This window comes from Chiroxiphia lanceolata, chromosome 1 (assembly GCF_009829145.1).
Source record: "Chiroxiphia lanceolata isolate bChiLan1 chromosome 1, bChiLan1.pri, whole genome shotgun sequence".
In the NCBI taxonomy this organism is placed as follows: Eukaryota; Metazoa; Chordata; class Aves; order Passeriformes; family Pipridae; genus Chiroxiphia; species Chiroxiphia lanceolata.
This window is the reverse complement of record NC_045637.1, coordinates 702,446-722,634: the sequence shown is the minus strand read 5'-3', so window position 1 is coordinate 722,634 and position 20,189 is coordinate 702,446. Positions and strand designations below refer to the sequence as shown.

The 20,189-nt window shown below is 62.1% G+C and overlaps 1 protein-coding gene across 1 annotated transcript; it reads left to right on the top strand.

Moving 5' to 3' along the window:
- Positions 1 to 197: 197 nt before the first annotated feature.
- LOC116797986 (nuclear receptor-binding protein 2-like) lies at positions 198 to 19,113 on the top strand. Its single transcript, XM_032710034.1, has 10 exons — positions 198 to 275; positions 1,397 to 1,492; positions 4,180 to 4,312; positions 4,863 to 4,965; positions 5,888 to 5,938; positions 8,162 to 8,297; positions 10,484 to 10,537; positions 13,672 to 13,735; positions 16,214 to 16,269; positions 18,920 to 19,113. Exons 1-10 carry the CDS (start codon positions 261 to 263, stop codon positions 18,986 to 18,988), a joined length of 777 nt encoding a protein of 258 aa, XP_032565925.1. The 5' UTR covers positions 198 to 260; the 3' UTR covers positions 18,989 to 19,113.
- Positions 19,114 to 20,189: the final 1,076 nt, after the last annotated feature.

Below are 20,189 nucleotides of genomic sequence, written 5' to 3'. Positions count from 1 at the left end.
GTTCCAGGCCCCGGGTGAGGATGGGTGGGGGGTCCCAGGTGGGTTCCAGGCCCCGGGTGAGGGCAGGTGGGGGGTCCCAGGTGGGGTCCAGCCCCCAGGTGAGGGTGGCTGGGGGGTCCCAGGTGGGTTCCAGGCCCCAGGTGAAGGCAGGTGGGGGGTCCCAGGTGGGTTCCAGCCCCCAGGTACCCCACCCTGACGTGTCCCGTGTCCGTGTTGCAGAGCAGACGGACGGCACGGCCGTGGACATCTTCTCCTTCGGGATGTGTGCGCTGGAGGTGGGGAGGGGACGGGCACCGCAGGAGGAGGGGGAGGGATGGGCACCGCTGGAGGTGGGGAGGGGACGGGGACAGGGACCCTGTGGGACCTGCTGGGGGGGAGGGGCAGCTCCTGCCGGGACAGGGGCAGCCTGGGGGCTTCAGGGGGGATCCGAGCCCTTGGCCTCGTCTGGGGGTGTCCCTTGTCCAGGGGTGTCCCTTGTCCAGGGGTGTCCCTTTATCCAGGGCTGTCCCTTTATCCAGGGGTGTCCCTTGTCCAGGGGTGTCCCTTGTCCGGGGGTGTCCCTTTATCCAGGGGTGTCCCTTATCCAGGGATGTCCCTTTATCCAGGGGTGTCCCTTTATCCAGAGGTGTCCCTTTATCCAGGGCTGTCCCTTTTTCCAGGGGTGTCCCTTATCCAGAGGTGTCCCTTATCCAGAGGTGTCCCTTATCCAGAGGTGTCCCTTTATCCAGGGGTGTCCCTTTATCCAGAGGTGTCCCTTTATCCAGAGGTGTCCCTTTATCCAGGGCTGTCCCTTATCCAGGGGTGTCTCTTTATCCAGGGCTGTCCCTTATCCAGGGGTGTCTCTTATCCAGGGCTGTCCCTTATCCAGGGCTGTCCCTTATCCAGGGCTGTCTCTTTATCCAGAGGTATCCCTTGTCCAGGGCTGTCCCTTATCCAGGGATGTCCCTTTATCCAGAGGTGTCCCTTGTCTGGGGGTGTCCCTTGTCCAGGGTGTCCCTTATCCCTGCCCTGTCCAGGGTGTCCCTTATCCAGAGGTGTCCCTTTATCCAGAGGTGTCCCTTGTCCAGAACTGTCCCTTTATCCAGCGGTGTCCCTTGTGCCTGCCCTGCCTGGAGATGTCCCTTCTCCAGGGATGTCCCTTATCCAGGGGTGTCCCCTTATTCCAGGGCTGTCCCCTGTGCCTGCCCTACCCAGAGGTGTCCCTTATCCAGGGCTGTCCCTTATCCAGGGCTGTCCCTTGTCCCTGCCCTGTCCAGAGCTGTCCCTTTATCCAGAGGTGTCCCTTGTCCCTGCCCTGCCCAGAGCTGTCCCTTTATCCCGAGGTGTCCCCTGTGCCTGCCCTGCCCGGGGTGTCCCTTGGGAAGGCCCCTGGTTGCCCATGGCCCTGTGCCCCCAGATGGCCGTGCTGGAGATCCAGACCAACGGGGACACGCGGGTGTCGGAGGAGGCCATCGCCAGGGCCCGGCACTCCCTGGACGACCCCAACATGAGGGTGAGCGGGGCTGGGGGGCTGGGGACCCTGCTGGGGGTCAGCCTGCCCTCCTGGGGGGAACTGCCTGTCCTGGATCCCTCCTGGGGGGAACTGCCTGTCCTGCAGCCCTCCTGGGGGTGTAAATCCCATCCTGAATCCCTCCTGGGGGGAACTCCTGTCCTGCATCCTACCTGGGGGGAACTCCTGTCTTGGATCCCTGCTGGGGGTAAATTCCTGTCCTAAATCCCTCCTGGGGGGAACTGCCTGTCCTGAATCCCTCCTGGGGGTGTAAATCCCATCCTGAATCCCTCCTGGGGGGAACTGCCTGTCCTGAATCCTTCCTGGGGGTAAATCCCATCCTAAATCCCTCCTGGGGGGAACTCCTGTCCTGCAGCCCTCCTGGGGATAAATCCCATCCTAAATCCCTCCTGGGGGGAACTGCCTGTCCTGCATCCCTCCTGGGGGTGTAAATCCCATCCTGGATCCCTCCTGGGGGTAAATCCCATCCTAAATCCCTCCTGGGGGTAACTGCCTGTCCTGAATCCCTCCTGGGGGGAACTGTCTGTCCTGAATCCCTCCTGGGGGGAACTGCCTGTCCTGGATCCCTCCTGGGGGTGTAAATCCCATCCTGAATCCCTCCTGGGGGTAAATCCCATCCTAAATCCCTCCTGGGGGGAACTGCCTGTCCTGAATCCCTCCTGGGGGGAACTCCTGTCCTGGATCCCTCCTGGGGGTAAATCCCATCCTAAATCCCCCCCGGGGGTAAATCCCATCCTGAATCCTTCCTGGGGGTAAATCCCATCCTAAATCCCTCCTGGGGGGAACTCCCTGTCCTGAATCCCTCCTGGGGGTAAATCCCATCCTAAATCCCCCCTGGGGGTAAATCCCATCCTAAATCCCTCCTGGGGGGAACTCCTGTCCTAAATCCCTCCTGGGGGGAACTCCTGTCCTAAATCCCTCCTGGGGGTAAATCCCATCCTGAATCCCTCCTGGGGGGAACTGCCTGTCCTGAATCCTCCTGGGGGTGTAGATCCCATCCTGAATCCCTCCAGGGTGTAAATCCCAATCCATCCTCCCTCCTGGCTGTAGATCCCATCCCAAATCCCTCCTGGGGGTAAATCCCATCCTGAATCCCTCCTGGGGGTAAATCCCATCCTAAATCCCTCCTGGGGGTGTAAATCCCATCCCAAATCCCTCTTGGCTGTAGATCCCATCCCAAATCCCTCCTGGCTGTAGATCCCATCCCAAATCCCTCCTGGCTGTAGATCCCATCCCAAATCCCTCCTGGCTGTAGATCCCATCCCAAATCCCACAGACCAGCCGTGACCTTTGATCCTCCTCCACCTCCCACCCTGACCCACCTCACCCCCCCCCTTCCCCTTCCTTTGGCCAATCCCCCAAACATCCCATAACGAGTTTAGTGCCTTCCCCAAACATCCCATAATGAGCTTGGTGCCTTCCCCAAACATCCCATAACGAGTTTGGTGCCTTCCCCAAACATCCCATAACGAGTTTGGTGCCTTCCCCAGACATCCCATAACGAGTTTGGTGCCTTCCCCAGACATCCCATAATGGGGTTCAGGGATGGGATTCAGGGATGGAGCTCAGGGATGGGGCTCAGGGATGGGATTCACAGGTGGGGTTCAGGAATTGGGGTCAGGGGTGGGGTTCAGGGATGGGGTTCACAGGTGGGGTCAGGGATGGGTTTCAGGGGTGGGGCTCAGGGGTGGGGCTCAGGGATGGGGCTCAGGGATGGGGTTCAGAGATGGGGTTCAGGGATGGGATAGCAGGGATAGCAGGGGGTGTCCTGCCCCACTGTGGGCATCGGGCACAGGAGGGATCCATGGGCTGGGAGGGGCTTTTCCAGCCTCAGGGATCCCGGGATTCAGTGAACTGCAGCCGTGAGAGGAGCCAGGATGGGATAGCAGGGATAGCAGGGGGTGTCCTGGCCTGCTGCAGCCCCCGCTGTGGACATCGGGCACAGAGGGGGGATCCCTGGGCTGGGAGGGGCTTTTCCAGCCTCAGGGATCCCGGGATTCAGCGAAATGCAGCCGTGAGAGGAGTCAGGACGGGAGCAGGGGGTGTCCTGCCCCACTGCAGCCCCCGCTGCAGCCCCCGCTGTGGGGATGGGGCACAGGGGGGATCCATGGGCTGGGAGGGGCTTTTCCAGCCTCGGCAATCCCGGGATTCAGCGAAATGCAGCCGTGAGAGGAGCCAGGATGGGATAGCAGGGATAGCAGGGGGTGTCCTGCCCTGCTGTGGGCATCGGGCACAGGGGGGGGATCCCTGGGCTGGGAGGGGCTTTTCCAGCCTCAGGGATCCCGGGATTCAGCGAAATGCAGCCGTGAGAGGAGCCAGGATGGGAGCAGGGAGTGTCCTGCCCCACTGCAGCCCCCGCTGTGGGGATGGGGCACAGGGGGGGGATCCATGGGCTGGGAGGGGCTTTTCCAGCCTCAGGGATCCCGGGATTCAGCGAAATGCAGCCGTGAGAGGAGCCGGGATGGGAACAGGGATAGCAGGGGGTGTCCTGCCCCGCTGCAGCCCCCGCTGTGGCCATCGGGCACAGGAGGGATCCATGGGCTGGGAGGGGCTTTTCCAGCCTCAGGGATCCCGGGATTCAGTGAACTGCAGCCGTGAGAGGAGCCAGGCTGGGAGCAGGGATAGCAGGGGGTGTCCTGCCCCGCTGCAGCCCCCGCTGTGCCCCCCAGGAGTTCATCCTGTCCTGCCTGACCCTGAACCCCGACCGGCGCCCCAGCGCCCACAACCTGCTCTTCCACCGGGTGCTCTTCGAGGTGCACTCCCTGAAGCTGCTGGCGGCCCATTGCTTCATCAACCACCAGTGTGAGTCCTGCACACCCCCGGGGGGGGCTCGGGGGGGCTCAGCCCACCCAGCCAGGCTGGGAGAGCTGGGGGGGTCACCTGGAGAAGGGAAGGCTCCTGGGAGAGCTGAGAGCCCCTTCCAGGGCTTAAAGGGGCTCCAGGAGAGCTGGAGAGGGACTGGGGGCAAGGGATGGAGGGACAGCACACAGGGAATGGCTTCCCACTGCCAGAGGGCAGGATTAGGTGGGATATTGGGAAGGAATTCCTGGCTGGGAGGGTGGGGAGGTCCTGGCCCAGGTTGCCCAGAGAAGCTGTGGCTGCCCCTGGATCCCTGGAAGTGTCCCAGGCCAGGTTGGACGGGGCTTGGAGCAGCCTGGGCTGGTGGGAGGTGTCCCTGCCCGTGGCAGGGGGTGGCACTGGATGGGCTTTGAGGTCCCTTCCCACCCAACCCATCCCGTGATTCCGGAGCCGGGGAGGAGGAGGCAGCGACTCAGCCCTTCCCTGGGCTCTGGGCAGCAGCTCCCACCTCCCAGGACCCCCCCAACCCACCCCCCCTCTGCCTCTGCCCCAGATCTGATGCCAGAGAATGTGGTGGAGGAGAAGATAAAGGAGCTGGACCTGAACATGGTGATGGCCGAGATCCGCAGGGAGGGGCGGCCCGGAGCCCAGTGGAGGTGAGAGGGGGAGATCCCAGGGCTGTGCTCCCAGCCTGGAGATCCCAGGGATGTGCTCCCAGCCTGGAGATCCCAAGGCTGTGCTCCCAGCCTGGAGATCCATCCCAGTGCCAGGGCCCTGCTCCCAGCCTGGAGATCCCAGTGCCAGGGCTGTGCTCCCAGCCTGGAGATCCATCCCAGTGCCAGGGCTGTGCTCCCAGCCTGGAGATCCCTGGGCTGTGCTCCCAGCCTGGAGATCTCAGGGCCCTGTTTCCATCCTGGAGATCCACCCCAGTGCCCTGCTCCCAGCCTGGAGATCCATCCCAGTGCCCTGCTCCCAGCCTGGAGATCTCAGGGCCCTGTTTCCATCCTGGAGATTCATCCCAGTGCCAGGGTTGTGCTGGAGATCCCAGTGCCAGGGCTGTGTTCCCAGCCTGGAGATCCCAGTGCCAGACTGTGCTTCCAGCCTGGAGATCCATCCCAGTGCCAGGGCTGTGCTCCCAGCCTGGAGACCCCAGGGCCCTGTTTCCAACCTGGAGATCCATCCCAGTACCAGGGCTGTACTCCCAGCCTGGAGATCCCAGTGCCAGGGCTGTGCTTCCAGCCTGGAGATCCCAGTGCCAGGGCCCTGATTCCAGCCTGGAGATCCCAGGGCCCTGTTTCCATCCTGGAGATCCATCCCAGTGCCAGGGCTGTGCTTCCAGCCTGGAGATCCCAATGCCAGGGCCCTGTTTCCATCCTGGAGATCCCAGTGCCAGGGCCCTGCTCCCAGCCTGGAGATCCATCCCAGTGCCAGGGCCCTGCTCCCAGCCTGGAGATCCATCCCAGTGCCAGGGCCCTGCTCCCAGCCTGGAGATCCATCCCAGTGCCCTGTTTCCAGCCTGGAGATCCCGGTGCCAGGGCCCAGCAATCCTTCACATTCCTCCTGCTTTCCTTCTCCCAGGTACTCAGAGGTTTCCTTCCTCGAGCTTGACAAGTTCTTGGAGGATGTCAGGTGGGTTGGAGGTGGTTCTGGCTGTGCTGTGTGTGCCCAGCTCTGCTCCCAGCTCTGCTCCCAGCTCTATTCCCAGCTCTGCTCCCAGCTCTGTTCCCAGCTCCATTCCCAGCTCTGTTCCCAGCTCCATTCCCAGCTCTGCTCCCAGCTCAATCTCTGCTCCCAGCTCTGCTCCCATCTCCGTTCCTATCTCTGTTCCCATCTCTGTTCCCATCTCTGTTCCCATCTCTGTTCCCATCTCTGCTCCCATCTCCATTCCCATCTCCATTCCCATCTCCATTCCCATCTCTGTTCCCATCTCCATTCCCATCTCTGCTCCCATCTCCGTTCCCATCTCCATTCCCATCTCTGCTCCCATCTCCATTCCCATCTCTGTTCCCATCTCCATTCCCATCTCCATTCCCATCTCCATTCCCATCTCTGCTCCCATCTCTGCTCCCATCTCCATTCCCATCTCCATTCCCATCTCCATTCCCATCTCTGCTCCCATCTCCATTCCCATCTCCGTTCCCATCTCCGTTCCCATCTCCATTCCCATCTCCATTCCCATCTCCATTCCCATCTCCGTTCCCATCTCCATTCCCATCTCCATTCCCATCTCCATTCCCATCTCCATTCCCATCTCCATTCCCATCTCTGCTCCCATCTCCATTCCCATCTCTGTTCCCATCTCCATTCCCATCTCTGCTCCCATCCATTCCCATCTCCATTCCCATCTCCATTCCCATCTCCATTCCCATCTCCATTCCCATCTCTGTTCCCATCTCCATTCCCATCTCTGCTCCCATCTCCATTCCCATCTCCATTCCCATCTCCATTCCCATCTCCATTCCCATCTCTGTTCCCATCTCCATTCCCATCTCTGCTCCCATCTCCATTCCCATCTCCATTCCCATCTCCATTCCCATCTCCATTCCCATCTCTGCTCCCATCTCCATTCCCATCTCTGTTCCCATCTCCATTCCCATCTCTGCTCCCATCCATTCCCATCTCCGTTCCCATCTCCATTCCCATCTCCATTCCCATCTCCATTCCCATCTCCATTCCCATCTCTGTTCCCATCTCTGTTCCCATCTCTGCTCCCATCTCCATTCCCATCTCCATTCCCATCTCCATTCCCATCTCTGCTCCCATCTCCATTCCCATCTCCGTTCCCATCTCCATTCCCATCTCCGTTCCCATCTCTGCTCCCATCCATTCCCATCTCCATTCCCATCTCTGCTCCCATCCATTCCCATCTCCGTTCCCATCTCCATTCCCATCTCCATTCCCATCTCCATTCCCATCTCTGTTCCCATCTCCATTCCCATCTCTGCTCCCATCTCCATTCCCATCTCTGTTCCCATCTCCATTCCCATCTCTGCTCCCATCCATTCCCATCTCCATTCCCATCTCCATTCCCATCTCCATTCCCATCTCCATTCCCATCTCCATTCCCATCTCTGCTCCCATCTCCATTCCCATCTCTGTTCCCATCTCCATTCCCATCTCTGCTCCCATCCATTCCCATCTCCATTCCCATCTCCATTCCCATCTCCATTCCCATCTCCATTCCCATCTCCATTCCCATCTCCATTCCCATCTCCATTCCCATCTCCATTCCCATCTCCATTCCCATCTCCATTCCCATCTCTGTTCCCATCTCCATTCCCATCTCTGCTCCCATCCATTCCCATCTCCATTCCCATCTCCATTCCCATCTCCATTCCCATCTCCATTCCCATCTCTGCTCCCATCTCCATTCCCATCTCTGTTCCCATCTCCATTCCCATCTCTGCTCCCATCCATTCCCATCTCCATTCCCATCTCCATTCCCATCTCCATTCCCATCTCCATTCCCATCTCCATTCCCATCTCTGTTCCCATCTCCATTCCCATCTCTGCTCCCATCTCCATTCCCATCTCCATTCCCATCTCTGTTCCCATCTCCATTCCCATCTCCATTCCCATCTCTGCTCCCATCTCCGTTCCCATCTCCATTCCCATCTCCATTCCCATCTCCATTCCCATCTCCATTCCCATCTCCGCTCCCATCTCCCTGGAGCCCGGTTGGGCACACGGGGTGTGTCTGTGCCCCCTCAGAGGTGCTGGGTGTGGTGTCCCCTCCATTGTATCCCCTCCTGGTGTCCCCTCCATGGTGTCCCTGTGCTGCCCATCCCTGCTCCGTGCCCTTCCAGGGGCTGTGCCAGGGCTCAGCTCTCTGTGCCCCCCGTGTGTGCCCAGGAACGGGATTTACCCCCTGATGAACTTCGCCGTGTCCAGACCCCACGCCCTGCCCCGGGTGCTCTCCCAGCCCCAGGAGGATCCCCAGAAAGCCAAAACTCCCACCCCGGAGCCCTTCGACATGGAGACCAGGAAGGTGAGGGCAGAGCTGGGGCAGGGCCGGGAGCAGGGCCCGGGATCCATCCCAACGGGAATTGCTCTCTCCTGTTATCCCGTTATCCAGGGCCAGGGCAGAGCCTGGAGCAGGGGCTGGGATCCATCCCAACGGGAATTGCTCTCCTGTTATCCCGTTATCCAGGGCAGAGCTGGGGCAGGGCCGGGAGCAGGGGCCGGGATCCATCCCATCTCCATCATCTCCTGTTATCCCATTATCCCAGGCCAGGGCAGAGCCGGGAGCAGGGGCCGGGATCCATCCCCACGGCTGCAGAAATGCCGGGGTTCCAGCGGGAATGTGGGAAGCAGGGGATGGCCGGGCTGGCAGCTGGAATTAAGGGATTCCAGCAGGAATGTGGGAAGCAGGGGATGGCCGGGCTGGCAGCTGGAATGCTGGGGTTCCAGCGGGAATGTGGGAAGCAGGGGATGGCCAGGCTGGCAGCTGGAATTAAGGGATTCCATCGGGAATGTGGGAAGCAGGGGATGGCCGGGCTGGCAGCTGGAATGAAGGGATTCCAGCAGGAATGTGGGAAGCAGGGGGTGGCTGGGCTGGCAGCTGGAATTAAGGGATTCCATTGGGAATGTGGGAAGCAGGGGATGGCCGGGCTGGCAGCTGGAATTAAGGGATTCCATTGGGAATGTGGGAAGCAGGGGATGGCCGGGCTGGCAGCTGGAATTAAGGGATTCCAATGGGAATGTGGGAAGCAGGGGATGGCCGGGCTGGCAGCTGGAATTAAGGGATTCCATTGGGAATGTGGGAAGCAGGGGATGGCCGGGCTGGCAGCTGGAATTAAGGGATTCCATTGGGAATGTGGGAAGCAGGGGATGGCCGGGCTGGCAGCTGGAATTAAGGGATTCCAGCGGGAATGTGGGAAGCAGGGAATGGCCGGGCTGGCAGCTGGAATTAAGGGATTCCATTGGGAATGTGGGAAGCAGGGGATGGCCGGGCTGGCAGCTGGAATTAAGGGATTCCAGCGGGAATGTGGGAAGCAGGGGATGGCCGGGCTGGCAGCTGGAATTAAGGGATTCCAGCGGGAATGTGGGAAGCAGGGGATGGCCGGGCTGGCAGCTGGAATTAAGGGATTCCAGCGGGAATGTGGGAAGCAGGGGATGGCCGGGCTGGCAGCTGGAATTAAGGGATTCCAGCAGGAATGTGGGAAGCAGGGAATGGCCGGGCTGGCAGCTGGAATTAAGGGATTCCAGCAGGAATGTGGGAAGCAGGGGATGGCCAGGCTGGCAGCTGGAATTAAGGGATTCCAGCAGGAATGTGGGAAGCAGGGGATGGCCGGGCTGGCAGCTGGAATTAAGGGATTCCAGCAGGAATGTGGGAAGCAGGGGATGGCCGGGCTGGCAGCTGGAATTAAGGGATTCCAGCGGGAATGTGGGAAGCAGGGGATGGCCAGGCTGGCAGCTGGAATTAAGGGATTCCATTGGGAATGTGGGAAGCAGGGGATGGCCGGGCTGGCAGCTGGAATGCCGGGGTTCCAGCGGGAATGTGGGAAGCAGGGAATGGCCGGGCTGGCAGCTGGAATTAAGGGATTCCAGTGGGAATGTGGGAAGCAGGGGATGGCCAGGCTGGCAGCTGGAATTAAGGGATTCCAGCGGGAATGTGGGAAGCAGGGGATGGCCGGGCTGGCAGCTGGAATTAAGGGATTCCAGAGGGAATGTGGGAAGCAGGGGATGGCCGGGCTGGCAGCTGGAATGATGGGATTCCAGAGGGAATGTGGGAAGCAGGGGATGGCCGGGCTGGCAGCTGGAATTAAGGGATTCCAGCGGGAATGTGGGAAGCAGGGGATGGCCGGGCTGGCAGCTGGAATTAAGGGATTCCATTGGGAATGTGGGAAGCAGGGGATGGCCGGGCTGGCAGCTGGAATGATGGGATTCCAGCGGGAATGTGGGAAGCAGGGGATGGCCGGGCTGGCAGCTGGAATGTGGGAAGCAGGGGATGGCCGGGCTGGCAGCTGGAATTAAGGGATTCCATTGGGAATGTGGGAAGCAGGGGATGGCCGGGCTGGCAGCTGGAATTAAGGGATTCCAGTGGGAATGTGGGAAGCAGGGGATGGCCGGGCTGGCAGCTGGAATGCCGGGGTTCCATTGGGAATTGCCAAGTCCTGCTCGGTGCCAGGGAGCTGGGGCTGATCCGGGCTGATCCCGGTGTTCCCGGGGCAGGTGGTGCAGATGCAGTGCAGCCTCGAGCTCAACGACGACAAGTCCCAGTGGCACGTGAGTGACAGCTCCGGGACCGGGACCGCACCTGATCCCGTGGGAATGGGAATGGGAAACTGGGATATGGGAATGGGAAACTGGGATATGGGACTGGGAAACTGGGATATGGGAATGGGAAACTGGGATATGGGACTGGGAAACTGGGATGTCTGACTGGGAAATGGGAATGGGAAATGGGGAACAGGGAATCTGGGATGTCTGACTGGGAAATGGGAATGGGAATCTGGGATGTCTGACTGGGAAATGGGAATGGGAAATGGGAAACTGGGATATGGGACTGGGAAACTGGGATATGGGACTGGGAAACTGGGATGTCTGACTGGGAAATGGGAATGGGAAATGGGGAACAGGGAATCTGGGATGTCTGACTGGGAAATGGGAATGGGAATCTGGGATGTCTGACTGGGAAATGGGAATGGGGAATGGGAAACTGGGATATGGGACTGGGAAACTGGGATATGGGACTGGGAAACTGGGATGTCTGACTGGGAAATGGGAATGGGAAATGGGGAACAGGGAATCTGGGATGTCTGACTGGGAAATGGGAATGGGAATCTGGGATGTCTGACTGGGAAATGGGAATGGGAAATGGGAACTGGGGAATCTGGGATGTCTGACTGGGAAATGGGAATGGGAAATGGGGAATGGGACTGGGAAACTGGGATATGGGACTGGGAAACTGGGATGTCTGACTGAGAAATGGGAATGGGGAATGGGACTGGGAAACTGGACTGGGATGTACCTGACTGGGAAATGGGAATGGGGAATGGGGAACAGGGAATCTGGGATGTCTGACTGGGAAATGGGAATGGGGAATGGGGAATCTGGGATGTCTGACTGGGAAATGGGAATGGGAAATGGGGAACAGGGAAACTGGGATGTCTGACTGGGAAATGGGAATGGGGAATGAGACTGGGAAACTGGACTGGGATGTACCTGACTGGGAAATGGGAATGGGGAACAGGGAATGTGGGATGTCTGACTGGGAAACGGGAATGGGAAATGGGACTGGGAAACTGGGATGTCTGACTGGGAAATGGGAATGGGAATGGGGAACAGGGAATCTGGGATGTCTGACTGAGAAATGGGAATGGGGAATGGGGAACAGGGAATCTGGGATGTCTGACTGGGAAATCTGGCTGGAAAGTCGGGCTGGGAATTGGGACTGGGATATCTCACTGGGAATTGGGACTGGGATATCTCACTGGGAATTGGGACTGGGATATCTCACTGGGAAGCAGGTCCAGGAAATCACACTGGGAATTGGGACTGGGATATCAGACTGGGAATTGGGACTGGGATATCGGACTGGGAAGCAGGCATCCATTCCCTGGATGCCTCTGGAGCCTCTGGGTGGCTCCAGAATTCCCTGGATGTCCCTGGACACCTTTAGCTCCCCTTTTTCCAAGCTCAGCCCTTGCAGGGGAGCTGGAATTGCTCCGGGAAGGGTTTTCCTGGGATGGGAAGGGTTTCCCAGGATGGGAAGGGTTTTCCTGGGATGGGAAGGGTTTTCCTGGGATGGGAAGGGTTTTCCCAGGATGTGAAGGGTTTTCCCAGGATATGGAGGGTTTTCCAGGATGTGAAGGGTTTTCCAGGATGTGAAGGGTTTTCCAGGATGTGAAGGGTTTTCCAGGATGGGAAGGGTTTTCCAGGATGTGAAGGGTTTTCCAGGATGTGAAGGGTTTTCCAGGATGTGAAGGGTTTTCCAGGATGGGAAGGGTTTTCCAGGATGTGAAGGGTTTTCCCAGGATGTGAAGGGTTTTCCCAGGATGGGAAGGGTTTTCCAGGATGTGAAGGGTTTTCCAGGATGTGAAGGGTTTTCCAGGATGGGAAGGGTTTTCCTTGGATGGGAAGGGTTTTCCCAGGATATGAAGGGTTTTCCTGGGATGGGAAGGGTTTTCCAGGATGTGAAGGGTTTTCCAGGATGTGAAGGGTTTTTCCAGGATGGGAAGGGTTTTTCCAGGATGGGAAGGGTTTTCCAGGATGTGAAGGGTTTTCCCAGGATGGGAAGGGTTTTCCGGGATGGGAAGGGTTTTCCCGGGATGGGAAGGGTTTTTCCTGGATATGAAGGGTTTTCCCAGGATGTGAAGGGTTTTCCCAGGATGGGAAGGGTTTTCCTGGGATGTGAAGGGTTTTCCTGGGATGGGAAGGGTTTTCCTGGGATGTGAAGGGTTTTCCTGGGATGTGAAGGGTTTTCCTGGGATGGGAAGGGTTTTCCGGGATGGGAAGGGTTTTCCTGGGATGGGAAGGGTTTTCCAGGATGGGAAGGGTTTTCCTGGGGTGTGAAGGGTTTTCCAGGATGTGAAGGGTTTTCCAGGATGGGAAGGGTTTTCCAGGATGTGAAGGGTTTTCCAGGATGTGAAGGGTTTTCCAGGATGTGAAGGGTTTTCCCAGGATGGGAAGGGTTTTTCCAGGATGGGAAGGGTTTTCCAGGATGGGAAGGGTTTTCCCAGGATGGGAAGGGTTTTCCTGGGATGTGAAGGGTTTTCCAGGATGGGAAGGGTTTTCCCAGGATGGGAAGGGTTTTCCTGGGATGGGAAGGGTTTTCCAGGATGGGAAGGGTTTTCCAGGATGTGAAGGGTTTTCCCTGGATATGAAGGGTTTTCCAGGATGTGAAGGGTTTTCCCAGGATGTGAAGGGTTTTCCCGGGGTGTGAAGGGTTTTCCCAGGATGGGAAGGGTTTTCCAGGATGGGAAGGGTTTTCCCAGGATGGGAAGGGTTTTCCTGGGATGGGAAGGGTTTTCCAGGATGGGAAGGGTTTTCCAGGATGGGAAGGATGGGAAGGGTTTTCCTGGGATGTGAAGGGTTTTCCCGGGCTGGGAAGGATGGGAAGGGTTTTCCAGGATGGGAAGGATGGGAAGGGTTTTCCAGGATGGGAAGGGTTTTCCTGGGATGGGAAGGGTTTTCCAGGATGGGAAGGATGGGAAGGGTTTTCCAGGATGGGAAGGGTTTTCCAGGATGGGAAGGGTTTTCCAGGATGGGAAGGATGGGAAGGGTTTTCCTGGGATGTGAAGGGTTTTCCAGGATGGGAAGGATGGGAAGGGCTCTCCTGGGATGTGAAGGGTTTTCCTGGGATAGGAAGGGTTTTCCAGGCTGGGAAGGCTGGGAAGAGCTCCCTCCTCTCTCCCCAGCTCACGCTCCTGCTCATCCTGGAGGACAAACTGCACCGACAGCTCAGCTACGACCTCCTGCCCTGTGGGTGTGGGGCAGGGAACGGGGGGATCCCTGGGGAGGGAATGGGGGGGATCCCTGGGGATGGGGGGATCCCTGGGGAGGGAATGGGGGGATCCCTGGGGAGGGAATGGGGGGGATCCCTGGGGATGGGGGGATCCCTGGGGATGGGGGGATCCCTGGGGAGGGAATGGGGGGATCCCTGGGGATGGGGGGATCCCTGGGGATGGGGGGGATCCCTGGGGAGGGAATGGGGGGATCCCTGGGGATGGGGGGATCCCTGGGGATGGGGGGATCCCAGGGGAGGGAATGGGGGGATCCCTGGGGAGGGAATGTGGGGGATCCCTGGGGATGGGGGGATCCCTGGGGATGGGGGGATCCCTGGGGAGGGAATGGGGGGATCCCTGGGGATGGGGGGATCCCTGGGGATGGGGGGGATCCCTGGGGATGGGGGGATCCCTGGGAATGGGGGAGGTCTCTGGGAATGGGGGGATCCCTGGGGATGGGGGGATCCCTGGGGATGGGGGGATCCCTGGGGAGGGAATGGGGGGATCCCTGGGGATGGGGGGATCCCTGGGGAGGGAATGGGGGGATCCCTGGGGAGGGAATGGGGGGATCCCTGGGGATGGAGGGGATCCCTGGGGATGGGGGGGGATCCCTGGGGATGAGGGGGATCCCTGGGGATGGGGGGGATCCCTGGGGATGGGGGGGATCCCTGGGGATGGAGGGGATCCCTGGGGATGGGGGGGATCCCTGGGGATGGAGGGGGATCCCTGGGGAGGGAATGTGGGGATCCCTGTGGATGGGGGGGATCCCTGGGGATGGGGGGGATCCCTGGGGATGGGGGGGGATCCCTGTGGATGGGGGGGATCCCTGGGGATGGAGGGGATCCCTGGGGATGGGGGGGATCCCCGGGGATGGGGGGGATCCCTGGGGATGGGGGGGGATCCCTGGGGAGGGAATGTGGGGATCCCTGTGGATGGGGGGGATCCCTGGGGATGGGGGGGGGATCCCTGGGGATGGGGGGATCCCTGGGGAGGGAATGGGGGCTGTGGATGGGGGGGATCCCCACGGCCTTGTCAGGATGAGGCTCAGAGTGTGTTGGACACTGAGTGTGTTCATGGCCAACTCTCCTCTCCTTTTTCCTTTCTGTATTCCTTTCCTTTCCTTACTCCCTTCCCTTCCCAAACCTTCCCTTCCCAAACCTTCCCTTCCCAAACCTTTCCTTCCCTTCCCAAACCTTCCCTTCCCAAACCTTCCCTTCCCTGGGAGCTGTTGCTTCCCCAGCCCCCGGTGGTTCCCATGGCACCGTTCCCTGGTGCTTTCCCTGCCAAACCAACTCCCCGAGGGAAATGTTGCCCAGAGCCGTTTTGGGAGGTTGGGAAGGAGCTCCCTGCCCTGTTCCCTGCCCTGTTCCCTGCCCTGTTCCCTGCCCAGCTCCATTCCCTGTTCCCTGCCCTGTTCCCTGCCCAGCTCCCTACCCTGTTCCCTGCCCTGTTCCCTGCCCTGTTCCCTGCCCTGTTCCCTGCCCAGCTCCCTGCCCTGTTCCCTGCCCAGCTCCATTCCCTGTTCCCTGCCCTGTTCCCTGCCCTGTTTCCTGCCCAGCTCTGTGCCCTGTTCCCTGCCCTGTTCCCTGTTCCCTGTTCCCTGCCCTGTTCCCTGCCCAGCTCCCTGCCCTGTTCCCTGCCCTGTTCCCTGCCCTGTTCCCTGCCCAGCTCCCTGCCCAGCTCCCTGCCCTGTTCCCTGCCCTGTTCCCTGTTCCCTGTTCCCTGCCCTGTTCCCTGTCCTGTTCCCTGCCCTGTTCCCTGCCCAGCTCCATTCCCTGTTCCCTGCCCTGTTCCCTGCCCTGTTCCCTGCCCTGTTCCCTGCCCAGCTCCATTCCCTGTTCCCTGCCCTGTTCCCTGTCCAGCTCCATTCCCTGTTCCCTGCCCTGTTCCCTGTCCAGCTCCATTTCCTGTTCCCTGCCCAGCTCCCTGCCCAGCTCCCTGCCCTCTTCCCTGCCCTCTTCCCTGTTCCCTGCCCTGTTCCCTGCCCTGTTCCCTGCCCTGTTCCCTGTTCCCTGCCCTGTTCCCTGTTCTCTGCCCTGTTCCCTACCCTGTTCCCTGCCCAGCTCCATTCCCTGTTCCCTGCCCAGCTCCCTGCCCTGCTCCCTGCCCTGTTCCCTGTTCCCTGCCCTGTTCCCTGCCCAGCTCCCTGCCCTGTTCCCTGTTCCCTTCCCAGCTCCCTGCCCTGTTCCCTGCCCAGCTCTGTGCCCAGCTCCATTCCCTGTTCCCTGCCCTGTTCCCTGCCCTGTTCCCTGCCCAGCTCCATTCCCTGTTCCCTGCCCAGCTCCATTCCCTGTTCCCTGCCCTGTTCCCTGCCCTGTTCCCTGTTCCCTGCCCTGTTCCCTGCCCTGTTCCCCCGGGATGGGCAGTTCCTCGTGCTCTGGGCTGGGAGAGGCTCTTCCAGGAGCTCCAAGGGCTGCCCCAGCATTCCCTGTTCTCCCATTCCTTGTCTCCACAGCTGACAACTCCAAGGATCTGGCCACAGAGCTGGTGCATTATGGATTCATCCACGAGGTGAGGCACTGCCCTGTGCTCCTGCTGCTCCCAAATCCCAAATCCCAAATCCCTGGGACCCCTCGGAGCCCCTGGCAGCCTTTCCCGGGATTCTCTTCCCTCCGGGCTCTGCTCCTGCCCGGCTCCAGGGGCCGTTCCAAGGGGACAATCCCATCGTGAGGTTAATCACAGGGAGTGTGAGGAGCAGGGGGAGCCCCGGGGCTCATTCCTTCCTTAAGGAATCACGGAACCATTTAGGTTGGAAAAGACCCCCAGGGCCCTCCAGCCCCACCCCCAGCAGAACAATGCCAAGGCCACCCCTGCCCGTGTCCCCAAGTGCCACATCCACGGGGCTGTAAAACCCCCCCCGGGACGGGGACTCCACCCCCGGGCCAGGGCTGGGCAGCCTCTTCCAGGAGGGAATTTCCCCCTGTCCCACCTGACCCTCCCCTGGCACAGCCCGAGCCCGTCTCATCCTGTCCCTTGTTCCCCACCTCGTGTCACCTCCCGGAGCCCCCCCCGAGCCTCCTTTGCTCCGGGCTGAGCCCCCCCCCCAGCTCCCCCAGCCCCTCCTGCTGCTGCAGCCCCTTCCCAGCTCCCTTCCCTCCCCTGGACACACTCCAGCCCCTTCCCAGTTCCCTTCCCTCCCCTGGACACACTCCAGCCCCTTCCCAGTTCCCTTCCCTCCCCTGCACACGTTCCAGCCCCTTCCCAGCTCCCTTCCCTCCCTTGGACACACTCCAGCCCCTTCCCAGTTCCCTTCCCTCCCCTGGACACACTCCACTCCCTTCCCAGCTCCCTTCCCTCCCCTGGACACGCTCCAGCCCTTTCCCAGCTCCCTTCCCTCCCCTGCACACACTCCACTCCCTTCCCAGCTCCCTTCCCTCCCCTGGACACGCTCCAGCCCCTTCCCAGCTCCCTTCCCTCCCCTGCACACGCTCCAGCCCCTTCCCAGCTCCCTTCCCTTCCCTGCACACGCTCCAGCCCCTTCCCAGCTCCCTTCCCTTCCCTGGACATGTTCCAGCACCTTCCCAGCTCCCTTCCCTCCCCTGGACACGCTCCAGCCCCTCCGTGTCCTGCCCCCGGGATTTGGGATGCCCCAGCAGCGCCAGCCCAGGGGACGGGCTCGGGAAGGGCTCGCGGGAGGCCGGAGGTGTCCGAGGGTGTCCGGGGGTGTCCGGAGGTGTCCGGAGGTGTCCAGGGTTGTCCGGGGGTGTCCAGAGGTGCCCGGGGGTGTCCGGAGGTGCCCGGAGGTGTCCGGGGGTGTCCTGGGGTGTCCGGGGGTGCCCGGGGGTGCCCGGGGGTGTCCGGAGTTGTCCAGGGGTGCCCGGAGGTGTCCGGGGGTGTCCGGAGGTGTCCGGAGGTGCCCGGAGGTGTCCGGGGGTGTCCTGGGGTGTCCAGAGGTGCCCGGAGGTGCCCGGGGGTGTCCGAGGGTGTCCGGGGGTGCCCGGAGGTGCCCGGAGGTGTCCGGGGGTGCCCGGAGGTGTCCGGAGGTACCCGGGGGTGTCCGGAGGTGCCCGAGGGTGTCCGGGGGTGTCCGGGGGTGTCCGGAGGTGCCCGGGGGTGTCCTGGGGTGTCCGGGGGTGTCCGGGGGTGTCCGGAGGTGCCTGGGGGTGTCCGGGGGTGTCCGGGGTGTCCAGAGGTGCCCGGAGGTGTCCGGGGGTGTCCGGGGGTGTCCGGAGGTGCCTGGAGGTGTCCAGGGGTGTCCGGAGGTGTCCGGGGGTGTCCGGAGGTGTCCGGGGGTGCCGGGGGGTGTCCGGGGGTGTCCGGAGGTGCCCGGGGGTGTCCGGAGATGTCTGGAGGTGTCCTGGGGTGCCCGGAGGTGTCCGGGGGTGTCCGGGGGTGTCCGGAGGTGCCCGGGGGTGTCCGGGGATGTCCGGGGGTGTCCGGAGGTGCCTGGGGGTGTCCGGGGGTGTCCGGAGGTGCCTGGGGGTGTCCGGGGGTGTCCGGGGTGTCCGGAGGTGTCCGGAGGTGCCCGGGGGTGCCCGGAGGTGTCCGGGGGTGTCCGGGGGTGCCCGGAGGTGTCCGGAGGTGTCCGGGGGTGTCCGGAGGTGCCCGGGGGTGTCCGGAGGTGTCCAGGGGTGTCCGGGGGTGCCCGGAGGTGTCCTGGGGTGTCCAGGGGTGTCCGGGGGTGTCCGGGGATGTCCGGGGGTGTCCGGAGGTGCCTGGGGGTGTCCGGGGGTGTCCGGAGGTGCCTGGGGGTGTCCGGGGGTGTCCGGGGTGTCCGGAGGTGTCCGGGGGTGCCCGGAGGTGTCCGGAGGTGTCCGGGGGTGTCCGGAGGTGCCCGGGGGTGTCCGGGGGTGTCCGAGGGTGCCCGGAGGTGTCCGGAGGTGTCCGGGGGTGTCCGGAGGTGCCCGGGGGTGTCCGGAGGTGTCCGGGGGTGCCCGGAGGTGTCCTGGGGTGTCCAGGGGTGTCCGGGGGTGTCCGGGGGTGTCTGGAGGTGTCCGGGGGTGTCCGAGGGTGTCCGGAGGTGTCCTGGGGTGTCCAGGGGTGCCTGGAGGTGTCCGGGGGTGCCTGGAGGTGTCCTGGGGTGTCCGGAGGTGTCCTGGGGTGTCCGGAGGTGCCCGGGGGTGTCCAGGGGTGTCCGGAGGTGTCCGGGGGTGCCCGGGGGTGTCCGGAGGTGCCGGGACAGCCCAGCGAGGGGAGCTGTCGGCACGTTTTTGGCTTTCAGGACGACTGTGAGAAGCTGGCCGCGTTCCTGGAGAGCGCCTTCCACAAGCACCGCTCCCCGCTGCTCTGAGCCCGCGGGACACGGACCCCCCACCCCGGGGAGGGATGTGCTGGACTGGGGGGTCCGGGGGCTCCCGGGCCACCTCCCCGCAGCAGGACTGAGCCCCGGGCCCCGCCCGAGCCCGGGGGGCTTCGTCCGAGCCCGGGGAGCTTCGTCTGAGCCCGGGGAGCTTCACCTGAGCCCGGGGGGCTTCGCCCGAGCCCGGGGGGCTTCGCCTGAGCCCGGGGGGCTTCGTCCGAGCCCGGGGGGCTTCGCCTGAGCCCGGCGAGCTTCGCCTGAGCCCGGGGGGCTTCGCCTGAGCCCGGGGGGCTTCGCCTGAGCCGCGCTCCGGGAGCCAGCAGAGCAAACGCCGGGAATTCCATCCCGGGACGTCGGGAATTCCGTCGCGGGACGTCGGGAGGAGCCGCGTCCTCCTCCCGGAGCGGCGGCCGAGGGAGGCGTGGGGCAGTGGGCAGCACCCCCCGAGGGAGGTGTGGGGCAGTGAGGTGGGGGGCAGTGGGCAGCACCCCCTGCGGCCCCTTCCCGGCGGAACCTGCGGGAACCCCCGAACGGATCCCTTTCCCTCTGGGAATGATCGGCTCCCTTTCCCTCTGGAAACGATCGGCTCCCTTTCCCTCTGGGAACGATCGGCTCCCTTTCCCTCTGGGAACGATCGGCTCCCTTTCCCTCTGGGAACGATCGGCTCCCTTTCCCTCTGGGAACGATCGGCTCCCTTTCCCTCTGGGAATGATCGGATCCCTTTCCCTCTGGGAACGATCGGCTCTTCCCGCCGCGGGTCCCAAAGCTGGTTTTTCCCCCTCTTTGCCGTCCGGTGGAATTTGTTGAGGGGAGGAGAGGGCTTGGAAAGCTCCGGGGCGGCTTCCCATCCCTGCCGCGTTCCAGTCCCCATCCCAAATTCGTGCTGCTTAAGGTTTCCCCCCTGCTCAGAAGCCCCGGTGTGGGCCGGGTGTGGCACGGCTCGAGGGGCAATCCCAGAAATCCCGACCCGCCCGCTGGATCCACGCCCGTGGATCGGCTGGAACCTCTGCAGAACCCTCGGCATCCCCCTCAGAGCTTCCCAAATCCCTCGGCATCCTCGCGAGGGGGGAAGCCCCGCTGCCCTTTCTCCTGCAGTGCCATGGAATGTCAGTCCCCGGCCCGGGGAAATGGGAATTGCTGCCCTCACCCCCCAGTGCTGCCCTCACCCCCCAGTGCTGCCCTCACCCCCCCC

Excerpts from the sequence above, each read along its gene's own strand:
- LOC116797986 (XM_032710034.1), top strand. Across the intron at positions 10,538-13,671 it reads ACGACAAGTCCCAGTGGCAC|CTCACGCTCCTGCTCATCCT; the intron begins GTGAGTGACAGC and ends CTCTCTCCCCAG. Across the intron at positions 13,736-16,213 it reads CAGCTACGACCTCCTGCCCT|CTGACAACTCCAAGGATCTG; the intron begins GTGGGTGTGGGG and ends TTGTCTCCACAG.